Source organism: Nansenia antarctica, assembly GCF_963989245.1.
Source record: "Nansenia antarctica genome assembly, chromosome: 11".
Classification (NCBI taxonomy): Eukaryota; Metazoa; Chordata; class Actinopteri; order Argentiniformes; family Microstomatidae; genus Nansenia; species Nansenia antarctica.
In genome coordinates, this window is record NC_137681.1 from 28900520 (window position 1) to 28920519 (window position 20000).

The 20000-nt window shown below is 44.9% G+C and overlaps 1 protein-coding gene across 1 annotated transcript in view; it reads right to left on the minus strand.

Moving 5' to 3' along the window:
* The window catches only part of myo1d (myosin 1D), a gene marked incomplete at both ends in the record, with an annotated part of 200657 nt that overhangs the window by 95818 nt on the left and 84839 nt on the right, over positions 1-20000 (minus strand). The window contains one exon of the mRNA XM_080542552.1: positions 741-784. Coding sequence (XP_080398678.1) covers positions 741-784 — 44 coding nt within the window. The remainder of the gene's footprint in view (positions 1-740; positions 785-20000) is intronic.

Here is a 20000-nt window from a genome sequence, read left to right on the forward strand (position 1 = left end):
GGAGGAGGGGTGGAGGAGGGGTGTAGTAGAGGTGTAGTAGTGATGTAGTAGAGGTGTAGGAGGGGTGGAGGAGGGGTGGAGGAGGGGTGTAGTAGAGGTGTAGTAGAGGAGGAGTAGAGGAGGAGGAGGGGTGTAGTAGAGGTGTAGTAGAGGAGGAGTAGAGGTGGAGGAGGGATGTAGTAGAGGTGTAGTAGAGGAGGAGTAGAGGTGGAGGAGGGATGTAGTAGAGGTGTAGTAGAGGAGGAGTAGAGGTGGAGGAGGGATGTAGTAGAGGTGTAGTAGAGGAGGAGTAGAGGTGGAGGAGGGATGTAGTAGAGGTGTAGTAGAGGAGGAGTAGAGGTGGAGGAGGGGTGGAGGAGGGATGTAGTAGAGGTGTAGTAGAGGAAATGAAGAAATTAAAGAAGGTTCTATAATCGTACTCGTCTTGTATAATTTGTTGCCAAGTATTTGCTTTGTTGGTTGTTATGCACTTTAGCTGATAAAAGTGACCTTACAACAATTATGCACGAAATTAGTCAAAAGGAAAGAACATGCTTTTAAACATGTAATCAGTCAAGTTTTTAACTCCTTATGTGTCCTTTGAAACTGGGGTTTTGTATCAGATGGAAGGTGATGGAAATGGTGATGGAATAATTGTCTATCGTCTAATCTCACTATTATTGCTTCAGTCTGACACTGTCTGGTGTCTTGCAGACAGAACCTGTCCTGAAGGATGGAGGAAGTCTGGCTGCAGCTGTTACTTCCTCTCTACTGAGAAGAAACCCTGGGAGGAGAGCAGACAGGACTGCAGAGACAGAGGAGCACACTTGGTGATCATAGACAGCATTGAGGAACAGGTGTGTGTGTGTGTGTGTGTGTGTGTGCGTGCGAGAGAGAGAGAGAGAGAGAGAGAGAGAGAGAGAGAGAGAGAGAGAGAGAGAGAGAGAGAGAGAGAGAGAGAGAGAGAGAGAGAGACAGGAGGTCATGGGGGAGAGAGATGAGTCTATTGTCCCATTTCTACTTCAATATCTTTCTCAAAAACAGACATTTATAACTAGGATCACCAAAACGACCTGGGTCTGGATTGGTCTGAGTGACAGACAGGAAGAGGGGACCTGGACATGGGTGGACGGTACTCCCCTGACCACAGGGTAAGAGAGACAGATCTGCAGCCTGGAACCAGCCTGGAACCAGCCTGTATTTAGCTCTGCTTCACTCCTGAGTGATGTCATTACAGAGCATGTGTTAACCATGGGGTCTGTCTGGTTGTTAACCCTTCAGGTACTGGAGTGAAGGACAGCCTGATAATGGTGGAGGTGATCCACGTTACAGGGAGGAGGACTGTGTTCACATATGGGGGGCGGACATTAGAGGGCCAGAGAAGAACTGGAATGACAACAATTGTGTCAGTCATTTCAACTGGATCTGTGAGAGAGAGCGTGAATGATAACCTGCCGCTCAAAGTATCGCATGGTTACATTTTGAACACGTGCATGTGCTCTCTCTTCCACGTTTCCTCTCTCTCTCTCTCTCTCTCTCTCTCTCTCTCTCTCTCTCTCTCTGCCCCTCACTCTAAATTACCGAAATATTGTATTATCATGTTTTCTATTGCTTGCATTCCCCTGGAATTCTCACGATTTCTCTGTTGTTGTTGTTTTTTGTCTGAATGGAATAACTAACCTCTCATAGTCTGAAGTACAGTATGTCCTTGAGAGACTACAGAACTACCAGTAAGTGTATTTGGGGAACAGACATACTAGTCATCTGTTGGCAGTTATGAATAGGCTGAAGATCATAATTTGGGTGAAATAATGGTACAGTATTGACCTATCACAGTGATCATATTGATCTCCAGCGTAATATTCATTCTGTAGTCACAGTTAGGATTTCTCTGAAGGAGGTTCCTCCCTGCTGACCACAGTAGGTTTGTTTAGTTGTATATTCGGTTGTTAAGTCTAACGTCAAACGTGACGTTTAGCAATTTCCGGGTCCAAACCAAAACTTCCCCGCACCAGAGTACCAGTGTACTACAGCGGTAGAATGACAGTTCAATCGTTTTTTAGACTCGGATCTATTCATACAACAAGGGACACAGCACTTTCCCGTTTTTCCCATATTGTCAGCGTCTTTGAGCCTCGCAAAGCGCTATATAAATATAATGAATTATTATTATTACTGCAGCATTTGGGAAGAGAGCGCCTCAGCCAACTTTGGACCCGGAAACACGTCACGACTTAACAACCGAATACACTAAATAGTCTACACTACATAGTCTACACCAGGGGTAGGCAACCTTTTTGATATGAAGTGCCATTTTTAAATGTTCTTGTTAGTCAGTGTGCCAACCACAATATCAACATTAATTATGACTCGACATCAAACCAAACCAAACAGACCAACAGATCTGCAATTTTATTCCACAACATGAACAACAATTTTCAGCAAAGAGCTATGTATGCAAAGCCATGTATGCTAAATAAACCTAAAAATGTAACTAACTGAAACTTGAACAAAATTACCAACATAACATCTAAGACAACTAAACTTTGTGATGCGTAGCACAACTTTAAGCAAATTGGAGCGCTCAATTTCTACCAAAGTTGCTAACTGCGCTCCCTATGGCTATCATTTTAATAAGTAGGCCTAACTGGAGGGTGATTATACAAGGGTCTTACTTGTATGAATTATAATTTATATTTATATAATTATTTGGTTGTTACTTACATTTTATTCTTTTATTCCAACCACAACAAACATATATATTTTTTGGGTTGCAAAGAGCTATGTATGCAAAGCCATGTAAACAGTCCTAACAATCAATGTCGTGATCCCTGGCCCTGTTTTCCTTTGCTCAACTCCATTATCTGGGGGTGGTACTTGGTCACTTTAAGTTGCACACAATTAATGCAACCGCTCCCCTCTGTTTCCCGACCATGGCAGGGGCACCATCTGTTGTCACTGCAAAAATCCTGCTAATGTCAATCCCTCGCTCCACAAAATGCTCGATAAGAACTTTAGCGATGTCCTCACCTTTTGTTGTTTCTGGCATTGGTTTTAGGCAGCAGAGCTCCTCCCTTACAGCAGAATCACAGTATCTTGCTATGACAGCCAGATGTGGCATGTCATTCACATCTACGCTCTCATCAAGTGCGAGGCTAAACACCGTCGCATCTTTCAAACCAGCGGTCTGCTGCGCTTTCACGTTTTCTGCCATTACTCCTATTCTTCGTTCCACACTTCTGTCTGACACTGGGATGTCTTTTATTCTTGATTTTATTGTGTCTTTGTTTGATAAGCCTTCAAACAAAACATCTGAGCTACAGAGGAAAGCCTCCTTAATATATTCTCCATCAGTGAATGGCTTTCCACGTTTCGCAATGCAATGAGCAATGCGAAAGCTTGCTTCAGTTGCGTGATTTTTAGCAGTGGCAAATGCTTTAAAGGTGCTGGCCTGCTTCCCATACCTTGACACAGCACGTCTTATTGATTCGGCCTTGTCTGCTTCATCCTTGAACGACTTGAGTTATATTGATACAAGTATCGAATCGAATTCAGAATTTTACTTTGAAAATTGGCGCCAGAATACGGCTCTCGTGGAGTGGATGAGAGACTAGGGCTGCATTCGTAAATTCGCCCTGAGAGCGCCGGAGCGTCCCCGAGACTGCCTCTAGTCCAGTCATGTCAAAGTCAAATACACAGGGGGCCAACATTTAAAAATGGTACAAGTGGAGGGCCGGGCTGGTTCAATGTTTATTAAAACTCGCAATTATTGCACATATTGAACCAATACCAATAACACAGCCTATATTGCACTTAACATTAATCATTACATTAAATTAAGTAAAACATAAATAAAATCAGTTGCAATATTTTCTCAAGGCTCTTTCAGTAATAAATTGAAAACGTTTTATTTTTTATTTTTTTTAACAGATAAACAGCTAAATGTAATTTTCATTCAAAGCCCAATGGCAAGATAAATGCAAAAATGAAACAGCATGCATTAAAAACAAATCAGTGTGCTGCTCCGATCCTCACCAATGACTGTCTTCTATAATAAAATTAGAAAAGTTAGTGCAAACTTGCAAAAGTGCAAAACAGTTGCATTAATTTCTTAGGCAACATGTCCCTGGGTCCATTCAACTGGAGAAAAAAATAATAATTCCCTTCAAAGAAATATCAAGTCCAAGTCCTTTCTGCTCACTTGTCTGAGGCTGAGCCCGATACTTGGTGTCTCATCTTGAGTACAAGTTCATTAATGTTTGGGGTCAGGCTCTGAGCTGAGGAAATCCTCAGGATTGAGTTCAGATGTTCATCGGTAAGACGACTCCTATGTGATGTTTTGTTTAGTTTCATCAACGAAAACAGTTGTTCACACACGTATGTGCTGCCTAGGGTTGCCACCTTTCAGTCAGAGAAATAAGGGACACCCCTCGCAGTAAGTGCCCCGCTCCTCGGGACCACGACCACCACGGGCCCAAGGGCAGGGTGGGGGCGCCAGTGCTAGTAAATCATAAGTTAAACATCGTTTCAATAAAGCCTTAAGGGCTGCCAAGTTTCACCAAAAGTTTGGAGTGAGATTTTTTGGCGGTGGAGCGACCCAAAACTGTGCACGTTTTGGCAGCGGCGGCCCCTCTCTCCCACCCAATTATTTGTGCTAGTTTCCTGCAATTTTACATGATGTTCACAATAAACCAGCACAAGAAATGAAAATAATTGGAACATTTGATAAAACAAGACACATTCAGACAATATATCATATTATAATATAAAACAGTTACCAAAACTGTAAAGTTGCAAAGTAGGCCTATCATCTCACCCAAATGAAGTGAGTAGGCCTATTTAAGAAACGGTATGCCACAGTGGCGGCTGGTGCACATTTTTTTGGGTGGGGCACAGCAGTGTGGCGGGGGGGTCTTCTTTCGCGCGCGCAGCGCGCGCGATTTTTTTCCCGCGTGCACGATTTTTTTCCCCGCGTGCACGCGCATAAAACACGCACTGGCGTTACAACCATTGTATAATTTCAACTTTCACCCTTAAAATGACCGTGTGGCCATGGAGAAGTTACCCTGTCAACTACAGACACTGAGGTGGAAGAGTGACCGGTCTATGGACGTCGGTACGGTCCAATACCCAGTGTCAGACAAGGAGGAAGTCTAGTCAACAAGGCTAGTACAGGCCTCACAGCTACACTCAGGTTAATAAAGGTAGCAGATGAATATGTGTACTATGTGTCTGTGTGACATGGCTACATCAATGAGCAGAGATGAATGCTGCAGTCAGTAGTACAGTACTATCTATTTCATAGACACATGATGGATGATGATGGAGAGTGATGGTGGTCAACACATCACAGCAGGTCAACACATTCAATGATGTATCACAACCAGACCATGTCAGAAACACAACCAGATCATGTCTGTATCACAACCAGACCATGTCAGAAACACAACCAGACCATATCTGTAACACAACCAGACCATGTCAGAAACACAACCAGACCATGTCAGAAACACAACCAGACCATGTCTGTAACACAACCAGACCATGTCAGAAACACAACAATGCATCAGCTGAGTTAAAGAAAACCAACTCTTACCTTTGATGACAGAACATGAGCCGTGTTTACCCGTACCTCCGCCTTGCCCCGCGCATATTGCTATGAATAGTTCGAACATAGGTGCTTGCACGTTAGGTGCGAGGCTGCTTGGTTAACCCATTAGCGGGAACATTATTAGTTGCACAAAATAGGCTGATTTAATTGACCATGAACATCAGAGACAGACATTACGAATGTTCATTTAAAATACTCCGGAAGCCCGGAAGTCCGGAAAACCGGAAGTCGGGAGTCCTCAGCATAATGCATTGTCTGCAATACAACCGGAGATTTCTTGGCCAGGGCGCACAAATGTGCGTCCTGGCCAAGAAATAGAGACAGCCAATTGGAGCGCTGCTACAGCTCACGTGTAAGCCAAAAGTATTCGTCCTGGCATAGACTTGCATTGACACGGCGCCCCGCGTTCTCCCCCTACGTATTTTAACAGTGAGTTTTACACACACACACACACACACACACACACACACAGATAAAAATGTTTATTGTATTGGAGGATTTTTAATGAATGCTGATAGGCGCCGACAGAATATCAGCCGCATTTTGTGAATAAACAATGTTTATTTAAAAAAAAAACTTTTACAAATCGCAACTGAAGGTGGAAGTGAAGGTGGGGGCGGCGCCCCAGCGCCCTCTATCGGCCAGCCGCCACTGGTATGCCATAGTGTCTTTGAGATAAAGGCAGTGTGCGAATTAAATCACGGTGTGCGGGGGAGCCCAGGGATTAAAGCAAAAAAAAAATAAAAAATCTCCTGACGGAAAAAAAAAATCTGGCCAAATCGGGGCCGGTGGCTTTCCGTGCGCAAAGCGCGCGTGCGATTTTCCGAAGTTGACGGTGGAAACAGGGCATTTAGGAATGGACAGTGAACTATGCGTTCATCCTACCTGGTTTCATCAATGCAAAGCCTTTGTGAGACTCACATTTTCCGTGCTCACAATGAATGTTCCCTTCCACCTATACATGCGAGTCGTCCTTTTCGTCAATGAATGTGATAAAGACGCACTGACTAGAGGAATCGATTGGTGCATAAAAACCTTGAGAACTGCCGGATTAAAGTGACGTCCATAATAATAATAAATAATAATAATACATTAGACTTATAGCGCTTTTCTAGACACTCAAAGACGTCCATATCACCAGATAGCCAACAAATAGTGACCGATGGGAGATGCCAGTTTTCTCATTAAGTGAGATTTAATAGCCTAATATTATTTTTTCTATTTTTAATGAATGGCTCATTGTAATTATTATCCCTGGTAATGTAGCGTGTTTGCTCTGTCGTTTCAGGAGCATATAGGCTAAGCGGATTCAGCTTCTTTTATTATTATTTTTTGCGCCGATTTAGTTGTCAATGTTTTTCATACAATTAAACTGCATTTGCTTTGTTACTGTTCACATGTGTGGTGCAGTCACATTCACATAGCCTATAAGTAAACATTACGTTTGAATGATTTACTGAGCTGGCGTTACTTTTTTCAAACCACACACCGCATGTCGGCTATTTCAGCACCACGCGTTGTCCACCTACTTATCACTATGAGGGGTTCAGCGTCAGTGCACCCCGCTCTGTTACCTTCGCATAGTTGTAGCCAATAAAGGCCTATATGTAGGCTATTATATATCATTTATATACCTAATACCAACATCAAAATAGATTGTATGCCTCTACAAATCATATTACACCAGGTAAAATCCGTCACAACTTGGAATAAATCCATAGCAATTTGGAATATTTTAGAGCTCCCCCAAAATTTCACAAACCATGTTTCCAGGGGAGCTCATGTCACCACTAGGGGAGCTATAGCTCCCCGAGCTCCCCCTTATTTCGCACAATCCGTTTTTACACTCGTGTTGAATAACAGAAGATTAATGGAGGGGGAAAAACATGAGTGTGAGGACGGAGGATGATGAGCAAAGTCCCATTATGGATTTTATCTGGAATTTCACTGCCAATCTCTCCTCCATCACCCCGAAAAAGAGAACAGAGGATGAAACAACTTGCAATTTGAAAGTACCAGGCTACCAGATACGTATGCACATATTTTGCTACAAGGGTTGCCAGACGGAATTGACCATTTCCAGCCCAACCAGTCTAAAAGCTGCCGAATCCACCCGTCCAGTGTGACCAAAAGTAGCCCAATCTGGCAACACTGCTTGCTCCGTTCTAAGACTTACGTGCAGCTCGAGTGAACACAGGTTCTTCCAGCAGCGCGCGCCTCCCGCTTCGATTGCAGACTCAAGTTAACGCGCGTGCAGAAAGATGCCACGAAACTTGTGTCCGGTAGCTTTATTTAAAGGATTTTCTCAAATAAAAGACTTGGCAGGCAGCTCTGTATGATATATTGGAGGAATCACGCAATGCGGGTGGATTGAAAATACGGAACAAACAGTGTTCCGTATTGGTTCAAAACGGGACGCATCTTTTAACTGTCAGATACGGAACGATTCCGTATTTTAAGGGACGGGTGGCAACCCTAGTGCTGCCAAACATAGACGGCGTGCGAGCAACTTGGGTGCGCAGCTCAGGCATTGTGTCGGGGATGAAACGAGCAAACTCAGCAGCGCCACGGACTCATATTTTGCCTTCAATGTGTCATTACACTGGAGCTCAATCAGCGCCATTTGGAGATTTGCTGGTGCACTTTCCACGTCAACTGCAAATGGATTGCTGAGCAGTTGAAGCCTGCTTTTTTGGGCTTCAAAGTCGGAAAATCTCCGCCTGAATTCGGCAGCAAGTATGCCGAGTTTGTCAGCAAACTGTACTCGGGAACACTCGGGAACACTCGGGAATTGACGGCGATGTTTCGGCCTCCACTGTGACTGTGCTGCTGCTGCTCATGACGAGTACTGAAGTGAAGAGAAGACGCGGGGTCGCGCTCGCTCGCGGGCACTCGGTACGCGCCAATGCATCTTGGGACTTGTAGTATTATGGTGCTGCGGGCACATAATACTGCGGGCCGGTTTTAATAGTAATTAAATATCATCCCGCGGGCAAGAGAGAACTCATTCACAGGCCTGATCCTACTTGGTCCCATTGTGACATTGAACCCAGTGTGCGCGAATTTACGAACGCGGCCAACATAAAAACAAAATAAAAAAATAAAAAATCTCCCATTCTCACACTTATTGATTAGCTGTCGCGTGCCACTGTTTAAGCTGTCGCGTGCCACTGCTGGCACGCGTGCCATAGGTTGCCGACCCCTGGTCTACACTATGTAACAAGGGCACGCTGTTGCAAACAGTATTTCTTCCTGGCATTCCTTGTCTCTCAAAACAGTCTCCTGCGTCCTCTGTCTTCCCAACACACGTGACCGCCGTCAGACTACCTGAGGTAAACCAGCTATATGCCACCGAAAAACTAGAAATATGATGGGGGTATCTAGTCATATCTAGGACTCTTTTTTCAGCCAGTGGAAAAATCTCAAATTCTCAAATTCTCTCACACTAGTGCTTCTAGTTCACTTCATGAGATGGAACCACTTCTGCAGATTCTGGCATTGAAGCACAACAGAAAAACAGAAGTCTAGATCGTAATCTGATACAATAGTAAAAAGATATCTATAAGGAGACATATGAGAGGCAAGTAAAAGAAAGAGAGAGAGGGAGAGAGAGATGTGTGTATGATCTCTTTTATCACCTCTCCTCTCCTCTCCTCTTGTCCTCTCCTCTTGTCCTCTCCTCTGCTCCTCTCCTCTCCTCTCCTCTCCTCTCCTCTCCTCTCCTCGAGAGGGGTACATGTATATAGCATACATTTATGCATGTGAAATATGGAGGAGCTGCGTGTGTGTGTGTGTGTGTGTGTGTGTGTGTGTGTGTGAGAGACAGAGAGACTGGTGCAGTGGTCTGATGATGATGATGATGATGATGATGGCTATATGTAGGCCACTGCTGGAGTGGGGGGGACAGGGGGGACACAGAGGGCGGGGGACAGACAGAGGTCTGCTGCGGCCCTCCACCACGTGTTGTGTGTGTGTGTGTGTGTGTGTGTGTGTGTGTGTGTGTGTGTGTGTGTGTGTGTGTCTGGGACAGAGGTGGACAGATGCCCGGGGGAGGCCTGTGGCAGCCTGGCAGACAAGGACAAGCCAGGGAGCAGAGTGGCATTATATAAACCCTGCTACTGCCATCCATAAAACATTACACTGACATCAGACAGACAGAGAGACAGAGAGAGAGAGAGAGAGAGAGAGAGAGAGAGAGAGAGAGAGAGAGAGAGAGAGAGAGAGAGACAGAGAGAGACAGAGGGAGAGACAGAGAGAGAGAGACATAGAGAGAGAGAGAGAGAGACAGAGAGACAGAGAGGGAGAGAGAGAGACAGAGAGAGAGAGAGAGAGAGAGAGAGAGAGAGAGAGAGAGAGACTCATTATTTATATTACAAGGTAGAAATGATCATCATGCAGAACTCAGAGATGACAGTTCAGAAAATAGGGAGGTTAAAGAGAAAGACAGACAGGCAGACAGGCAGACAGACAGACAGGCAGACAGACAGACAGGCAGACAGGCAGACAGGCAGACAGGCAGACAGACAGACAGGCAGACAGGCAGACAGGCCCAATTCACATCATATCATCTCAAAGCTAAACCAAACATTGTATGGGCTGTAAGATGTATGAACGGAAATGCTTCAGTGAAATTCCCACTGTACTATTATGCAATAGGATAAAGAGTTAGTGAATTACTTTACTAAGCCTTAACATCATTTTCATAAACATTGGATGATACAGCCTATTTCCGAAGCTACTTCTGAGCAATAACTAGACTCATACAATATAATATAACTGAGGTAATAACTAAATGGACTGACTTACGGTATATAGACTGACTTATATAGACTGACTTATATAGCGCCTTATTCCAAAGCGCTTTATAACGGCCTCTCATTCACTCATTCACACACACATTCACACACCAATGGTGGCAAGTTACCATGCAAGGCGCCGGCCCGCTCATTCGGAGCAATTTGGGGTTCAGTGTCTTGCCCAAGGACACCTCGACATGTGGCCAGCCGGGGGTTGAACTCTACCTCCAGCTCCACCTCCTGAGCCACAGCCGCCACCCTAACTGAGGTAAAAAGCTCCCAAAACAGTTGTAACCAACCAGAACATGGTCTGAAGGGCAGTATTACCCAGACAGATGTGTCCTACCCAGGCCACCATACCCACAGCCAGAGGCTGAGACTGGGCTATAGAACAGTGCCCAGTGGCAGTACATAGACCAGTACATAGTACATAGTGCAGTACATGACCCTAACCTTGAACCCTAAATATACCCCACACCATTACACCACCACCACCATTTTTGCCCAGAGAACTGCCACTCACTGGATATTTTTTCTTTTTCTGATCATTCTCTGTTACCGGTTACCACGTTTACCACACTTTCTGAATGACTCAAACCAGCCTGTCTGGCACCAACACCCATGCCACGTTCAAAGTCTCTTGACCACGTCTACATGCCGAAATGCCAAAATGCATTGAGTTGCTGCCACGTGATTGGCTGATTAGATATTTGCATTACTGAGCAGTTGAAAAAACAAAACAAATTATGTGGCCGGTGATGAAAAATATTCCTCTGATTATACCAGCTTGTGAGAAAAATATCTTTAATACAACAATGATGGTATTATGTTCACTGAAGACTGTATGAATAACAAGAATGGAATGTGTTTAATACTGGAGGTGCCAGATAGAGAGACCCTCACTCCCTTCTGTTCAAGGACATGTGAAAGCGTTATGCTCTGTGTTATCTGTACCCACGTGATGTTGTACAAGAACTGAATGTTGAAATTATAAGATGAACCAACCACATGGAAGGGTGGGCTTTTGTACTTTGGAACTCTATTGGCGCTTTTCCATCAGCGGCCCGGGTCGCTTCGGCTCGGTTCGGGTCGGGTCGGGTCGGGTCGGGTCGCTTCGGCCCGCTTTTGAACAGTTCTGGTTTTCCACTATACACAACAGACCAGGAACGAGTAGGAGGAGTAGGAGATAGTAGGCGGAGTTACGCGTCATAAAAGCGCGCCATGGTGGTGACGTATATTTTCACGAGACACAACACAGCCACAACAACAGCGACATGGAGGAACTTGAAGCTATCGTATGCCTTTCCCTCGGCATGTGGTATATTATTAACCGTGGTTTTTTGGAGAGAAAGAGAGAGAGGAAGCTATGTACACATAATAAAGTCATGTTTTTTGAACCCTTAAAACCACTGCCTTCACTTGTCTGCTTTATGAACTGTAGTATCATTGTGTGCGGACAAACACGGTGCCCTTTGCGGGTTAATAACTTCGGTTTACCGTGGGTTAGGATAACAATTCAAACGTGTCCGGATAGGGGAGAGGACAGGCAATCCAAAACCATTTGAATGGTGTCGATCCTACACTCCTATCACCGTCGACACAGCGCAGCAGCGAATTCCCTGTTAAAACGATTCTCTCCCCCCGCTGTCAACAGGAATTTCATCCAGCTGGCGCGGTGCTGCACTCTCTCTATTTCGGGCTAAACTGTGCAGTGTAGCCGGCGTCCTGGTTCCTCCAGCAACCGGACACTTCCAGAAATAACAACAAATATGTAATATGTAAATATGTATAATACCATGTTCATTGATAAAATGACGCCAGGGATGGAACGGGGTGATGGCAGTTTTAGAAGGGGGATGATGAAGCTCTGGACTATGGAACGGCACAGCACAACGGGGGGAAATGCGATAAGAATTATGTCAAAATGCAGCACCATCATGCACAGATCAGCCTTAAAGCATGTAACGTTAGATATATAACGTTATACAGGGAGCGATGTATTTCTACGGAAAGGCTGATAGATTGTAGAATCTTCTTGTCGGTAAAACGATGGAATCAATCTATTGAGGATTGTGATCTTAAATGCGTTGTGTCATCTCAGGATAGATTAGGTGCACAGCATACACGATTTGACAAGGAAATAGGATGTTCAACACGGGTCGGAATCTCTGTACAGTTCAACTGTTCAAAAAGTGCAACTTCTCTGCTTTCAGAAACTCTTAGAATGTTTTAGATTGGGCATATAGTTCATGAATTACGATAGTTTGAATCCGCTGTAGACAGCTCCGGTTTCGGAGCAACTGACTATCGGCATTAGTCAAATACATGCTCACATCAAGTCATCCGCTCACTGCTCTCCATTAAAAATGGCACATCCATCAATAATATTACACAATAACAACTGCTCTGATTAGATTGCTTAGATTGTTTAATACATCAACGGGGGAAAAGCGAGATGAACTCGCGAGTATCAATGCTTCATTGAACGGAAAGTCCTATCTATCCCATTCAAAGTGTTTTAGTCTTCCCCCTTTCCACGGTAATAAGGAATTGGCAAGAATAGATCGATATAAATAGATCAACATAATGCAGCACTATCATGCACAGATCAGCCTTAAAACATGTAACGTTAGATATATAACGGAGCGATGTATTTCTACGGAAAGGCTGACTGACGCGGGGCTCATTCAATCTCCGCGTTGGTTATAGATACGCTTGCAGCAGCGGGTGAACTCCCGGTTCATTGAGTTTAAGGTTAAAAGCATAACTTCTCGGGGTGTCAGCGCGGTGGTTAAGGGCTCAGAATGACCGTAGACCGATGGTGAAGTTAGCAAAGGAGTATTGTGTTTCTACCACATTCACAGCCGGTGTTACTCACGGGCAAAGACGGTGCATAATAGCGATTTTTGTGTTATGCTTGTTGTAAATAAAAGTTCTATGATGCATTGAAATGACATTAAACTAAGATAATACGATGGTCAGCATAATTTTTCGAATCTTTATTAATAAGCTATTACAGAAACTGTAGTGACATTTTCCAAGAGCGAATGTGGTATTTCAAGATGGCGGTTAGCGAAGAAATCTATGAACATGGGATGACGATTTCCATTGACCAATCAACGGTGTGCAGCGTCACACGTCACACGCAGCCTGGCAAAAAGATTCCGGGTCTAAATTTAGACCCTGGTATCGAAGGGGAGCTAAAGAAGCGAGCCGAGCCGACCTGACCCGACCCGGGCCGACATATGGAAAAGCGCCAAAGAAGCAGGCCAGCCCGGGCTGGCCCTGTAATGGAAAAGGGGCTTATGTTGACTGTACAGTAGGGCTGCAACAAACGATTATTTTGATAATCGATTAATCTGCCGATTATCTTATCGATTAATCGATAAATCGGATACACAAAAAGCGGGGGGGAAAGATTTTTTTAAAAAGTTTTTTTTTTTTACATTTATTTTGCAAATTGTATTTTATGTTTTCTAAATCAGCCAGGCCTATACATATACATGTGCAAAATGAATAAGTAATAATAAAAAATAAAAAATAATATAAATAAAAAAGGCTTTGCTACATCAAATAGGTTTAACAACAGGCCATGGACTATGGCGGTAGATTGTTTCAATAAAGTAGTTGAACTCTAGCTCAATACATGCATTGTTTTAGGTAATAACTTTGCTTAATGTGAAGGTCAGTAACCCAAAGTGCAATATAGGCTACAGACAAGACACTAATGTTTTTATATAACAGATATGCTCCAAAACAATGCAATGTGTCCTCTCACTCCATACAATAGGCTAAGCGACAGTCAGTGCCTCACTCTGCATTTGCATGGAGAGCAGGAGACCATGGAAGGGCTGAGCCCAGCAGGACTTATATAATAAAACAATAGGAAGTTAGCTGTAACCCTCCTCTATAGAAACATAGTTAGTGTAACCCTCCTCTATAGAAACATAGTTAGTGCTCTGGTTCTCAGCACAGCTACGCAGACTACAGCTGGACGAGCAGCGTAGTGACAGTCAGCTAGCGGCAGCAGCGAGCTAACCCTGCTAGCTAACTCACTAGCATGTCCTGACAGCAGACAGTCATAGGACAGTCATAGGTTCTACCCTTTCCGGCCATAGGTAGCGCTATGATTCGCTATGATTCGCGATACCTACACCGGCCGCAAGACAGCGTGGCGTGCGTCAACAGGAAGTAGGTTTGTTATGGAAACAAAACCCGAAAAAAAAAGGAAAAAAAAAAAAAAAAAAAAACGACGAATCGATAATGGCATTCGTCGCCAACGAATTTCGTTATCGATTATTATCGATTTAATCGATTCGTTGTTGCAGCCCTACTGTACAGAGACCCCTCTTGCAAGAGTATTAATAAACACTCTGAAATGATTGATAAAGACTCAGCCTCCTTTGGTTATTAATTAGCTTAACACAGCTTTAAACTAAATTGTGATTATAACCAGTAAGTTAGAAACAGATCAGCCCGGTAAAGGGTTAACTATGTTCCCGGGAGAAGAGCTGTGTGGGAGGGGAGGAGCATTTCAACGTCAGTTTGCTGAAATGAAACTAAACTGTGTAGAGACATAAAGCATATTGTGCACAAGAGCAGACTCTCAAACTCCTGAGAAATCGTCGTCTTCAAACAGGCATCTATCACACATACAGTATAAAGGACAGAGACAGCGTCTACACTCTCACAGAATCACAGACAGGTGAGTTGAGAGACTTGGACAAGTCAAGAGAAACTATTGTGTTCACGCGCTCTCACAGTTTTTTTTATTATTTACAGTTCTCTGTAACCTCTTGATTTGGTTGAAGGACTATTTTCTAAGTGATGTAGAATAATGTTATCATTATTGGTCACTGTATAATCTCACGAGACAGTCTTGACAGCTGCGTAGCTGAAACTATCATGATCTGATTGATTCCAGGAAATGCTTTATGGTGTCACCTCTGGTCTCTCTAGATATGGGTTAGGGTTAGTCTCCTGTCTGGGGAGCAGTTCCTGTGTTCTGTCTGTCTGGATGTGTTCACTGACCCTGTCTCTACTCCTTGTGGACACAACTTCTGCATGGTCTGTATCAGAAAGTACGGGGACAGCAATGACCTGTGCCAGTGTCCAATGTGTAAAACAACATTTGATAGGAGACCAGATCTCTTTGTCAATACTTTCATCTCTGAGATGGCCGCTCAGTTTAGGAAGTTAGTCGAAGTGAAGGCAACCAGCAGCCCAGCCCCAGACACACCTGTCAAACCTAGAGAAGTGTCCTGTGACTTCTGCCCTGGGACCAAGCTCAAGTCCTGCCTGGTGTGTCTGACCTCTTACTGTGAGACTCACCTGGACAGGGGAGGCTGGTTCATTAGGGGCAATTGGACAATGCCCCACCAAAGGGAGAAGAGAGAGATTTTTTTTCTATGACTTCTAGACAGTGTTGCTTCTGAATATCATAGTCCAATCAGCTAGTGTTCTGTGGAGTATATCATAGTCCAATCAGCTAGTGTTCTGTGGAGTATGTTCCAATCAGCTTCAAGTCCCGCCCCTTTCAGGGCAACTTTTACTCTACTCGAAATTGCACTAGGCTGTTCTCGTAGACTTGCATGTAAAATCTATTTTGGTAACTTCAGGCCATTCGGTCATTTGTCTATGGGGTTTTGGGACATGCACAAAGAATCGTACGTGCTTACGTCATGTCATACGGCCGGCGTCACGTTCGTTCACCTGCTTCACCATGGCTAGTAATGTTCTGAACAACTCGATTGAATCTTTAAAAGAAACACCGTTCAGCCGTCGTAGCAACCAGGAGAAATTAACAGTAAAGGAATTAGGACCACCCAGACCAAATTTAATTATAAAGCAAGTTTATACAAAGGCAGGGAAAATTGGAAAATCGTATAACCGAGGATTTACGAGGGGTTGGTATGAGAAGAAAACATGGCTAGCGGGATGTGAAGTAACAAATGCATTGTTCTGCTTTCCACTACCGGACTTTGTAAACAAATTGAACAAATGGATTAGAAGGAGGCATCTTTTGTTCCCAACTTGATATTGCAACTGGACCTATTACCGAAGTCAAACTTGTGTAAGTAAGTGAATCATCTGTCCTTCAGTCATGATAGGAAAACCAAATCGATGCTGGGAGAAGGAATGGCAGACTGTATTCTGATTGTATCTTCTATGCTCTTTGTATGTTTCTATGCTCTTTGTATATTTCTATGCTCTTTGTATGTGTCTTGGTGTAGGAGAAACGTAGGACCACGTTGGAAACAAGTGTTTCGGTACACGTTGACGTGTAGAAACTGTAGAGAGAAAATTGTAGAAATTGTAGAGAAAACTGGGGGGGTAGAGGTGATGAAGAGGTCTGTACAGGGGGGGGGTAGAGGTGATGAAGAGGTCTGTACAGGGGGGTAGAGGTGATGAAGAGGTCTGTACAGGGGGGGTAGAGGTGATGAAGAGGTCTGTACAGGGGGGTAGAGGTGATGAAGAGGTCTGTACAGGGGGGTAGAGGTGATGAAGAGGTCTGTACAGGGGGGGTAGAGGTGATGAAGAGGTCTGTACAGGGGGGTAGAGGTGATGAAGAGGTCTGTACAGGGGGGGTAGAGGGGATGGAGAGGTCTGTACAGGGGGGTAGAGGGGATGAAGAGGTCTGTACAGGGGGGTAGAGGGGATGAAGAGGTCTGTACAGGGGGGGTAGAGGGGATGAAGGGGTCTGTACAGGGGGGTAGAGGGGATGAAGAGGTCTGTACAGGGGATGAAGAGGTCTGTACAGAGGGGTAGAGGGGATGAAGAGGTCTGTACAGAGGGGTAGAGGGGATGAAGAGGTCTGTACAGGGGGGTAGAGGGGATGAAGAGGTCTGTACAGGGGGGTAGAGGGTATGAAGAGGTCTGTACAGGGGGGTAGAGGGGATGAAGAGGTCTGTACAGGGGGGTAGAGGGGATGGAGAGGTCTGTAGAGGAGGGTAGAGGGGATGGAGAGGTCTGTAGAGGAGGGTAGAGGGGATGGAGAGGTCTGTACAGGGGGGGTAGAGGGGATGAAGAGGTCTGTACAGGGGGGTAGAGGGGATGAAGAGGTCTGTAGAGGAGGGTAGAGGGGATGAAGAGGTCTGTAGAGGAGGGTAGAGGGGATGAAGAGGTCTGTACAGGGGGTAGAGGGGATGGAGAGGTCTGTACAGGGGGTAGAGGGGATGGAGAGGTCTGTACAGGGGGGTAGAGGGGATGGAGAGGTCTGTACAGGGGGTAGAGGGGATGAAGAGGTCTGTACAGGGGGGTAGAGGGGATGAAGAGGTCTGTACAGGGGGGTAGAGGGGATGGCGAGGTCTGTACAGGGGGGTAGAGCTATTCTCATGCTAAAATTGACTGTAAATCCAGATTTTAAAGTTGATATTCTTCCCCGTGGAGCATGCCCCCATAACCTGTGCCCCACCCAAACATTTTAGCACCAGCCGCCACTGCACCTGGAGCCTCATCAGAGAGTCGCAGCCTTAAAGAGACACAGGCTGATCGACCCTGTGGAGAACCTGGAAGACAGGTTGTGTAAGAAGCATGACAGACTCCTGGAGCTGTTCTGTAGGAGTGATGAAATGTGTGTGTGTTGGCTGTGCATGAAAACAGAGCACAAGACTCATGACACCGTCCCCATAGAGGAGGAGTACGGAGAGAGGAAGGCTCAGCTGGGGAAGACAGAGGCAGATGTTCGGCAGATGATCCAGGAGCGCCTGCAGAAGGTTTCAGAGATCAAACACTCGGTAAATCTTAGTAAGAAAGTTGCAGAGAGAGAGAAAGCCGGCAGCGTACAGGTCTTCACTGCTCTGGTGGACTCCATGAAGAGAAGCCAGGCTGAGCTCCTTGACGTGATCGAGGAGAAGCAGAAAGCAGCAGAGAGGCGGGCTGAAGGGCTGATTAAAGAGCTGGAGCAGGAAATCACTGAGCTACAGAGGAGAAGCACTGAGCTGGAGCAGCTCTCACACACTGAGGACCACCTCCACCTCCTCCAGAGCTTCCCTTCCCTGTCCACCCCTCCACACACCAAGGACTGGTCTGAGGTCAGGGTTCACAGTGATCTCTCTGTGGGGACTGTGAGGAGAGCTGTGTCTCAGCTGGAGGAGACACTTATGAGTGAAGTGAAGAAGTTGTGCGATGTTGAGCTGAAGATGATTCAGCAGTATGCAGTGGATGTGACTCTGGACCCTGATACAGCACATCCAGATCTCATTCTGTCTGAGGATGGGAAACAAGTTAGACACGGAGACACAAGAAAGAATCTCCCTGATAACACAGAGAGGTTTTCCCTGTGTCCCAGTGTTTTAGGAAAGGAGGGTTTCTCCTCAGGGAGGGTTTACTATGAAGTGGAGGTGAAGGAGAAGACTAGTTGGGATGTAGGAGTGGCCAGAGAGTCCATCAACAGGAAGGGGCTGATCACACTGAGCCCTGAGGATGGATACTGGACTGTCTGGTTGAGGAATGGAAATGAGTACAAGGCACTCGCTGGCCCTCCTGTCCCCGAGAGAGAAGCCCCAGAAGGTGGGGGTGTTTGTGGATTATAAGGAGGGCCAGGTCTCCTTTTATGATGTGGAGGCCAGGTCTCTGATCTACTCCAGGTCTCTGATCTACTGCACCTTCACTGAGAAACTCTATCCATACTTCAGCCCTGGTAATAATGGTGGTAAAAACTCTGCTCCTCTGATCATCTCTCCTGTCAATCACACTGACTGATTATTAACCTTTAATTCTGACCAAGCAGTAAAATAGGCATTTAGAATGATCTGTTGTCAGTCATTAGGGAAGGTTATAGTATATTTCCCTAAACAGAGTAATTTTTGGTACAACTATTGTCTTATTAAATGTTTTATCTATTTACTTCTTATATTTGCTTTAATTCATTGTCATTTTTATTTTCTTACTATGCTCCTCTTGCTGTATTTTTAAATCATGTATGTAAAGCACTTTGAATTGCCCCTGTTGTATGAAATGTGTATTACAAATAAACTTGCCTTGCCTTGCCTTGGTCAATCGGTTGTTATCATATAGTTTGTGCTATCAGTGTATCTGCTAGAGATGGTGAATATGCAGCAGCGATGTCAGATATATCCCAGCCTCTCCAGCCTCGTAAGAAGATATGACTCTATATACATGAGGTCGTTTGACTTCTCAGGGTGTTCAAATTCTTATAAACCAGATGCTCTCAGAATACTGTATTTTAGTTATTAGCTAGTTATTATTGTATTTGGGGGGATGTTTAGTGTAATGAATACAAATGGTTTTACATTTATAGAGCTAAATATTTTCATGGCTAAAAGCCATTTCTGTTCATATCGAATCAAATCTCATTTGTATTTGCCACGTGCACTGGGCTGTGGGCCACTAGGGGGCCTCGCTCTAAATACAGGACAATAGAAACGCACGCACGCGCACACACACACACACACACACACACACACACACACACACACACACACACAGGCCAAAATATACTGTCGGACAGACAGCCAGACAGGCTACTGGCACCCACCCTGTGCTCATCTATTACAATCAGTCGCACTCCACCTATCTCTCTCTCTCTCACACACACACGCACACGCACACACACACACTCACACTCACACACAGACCAAACACACACAGAA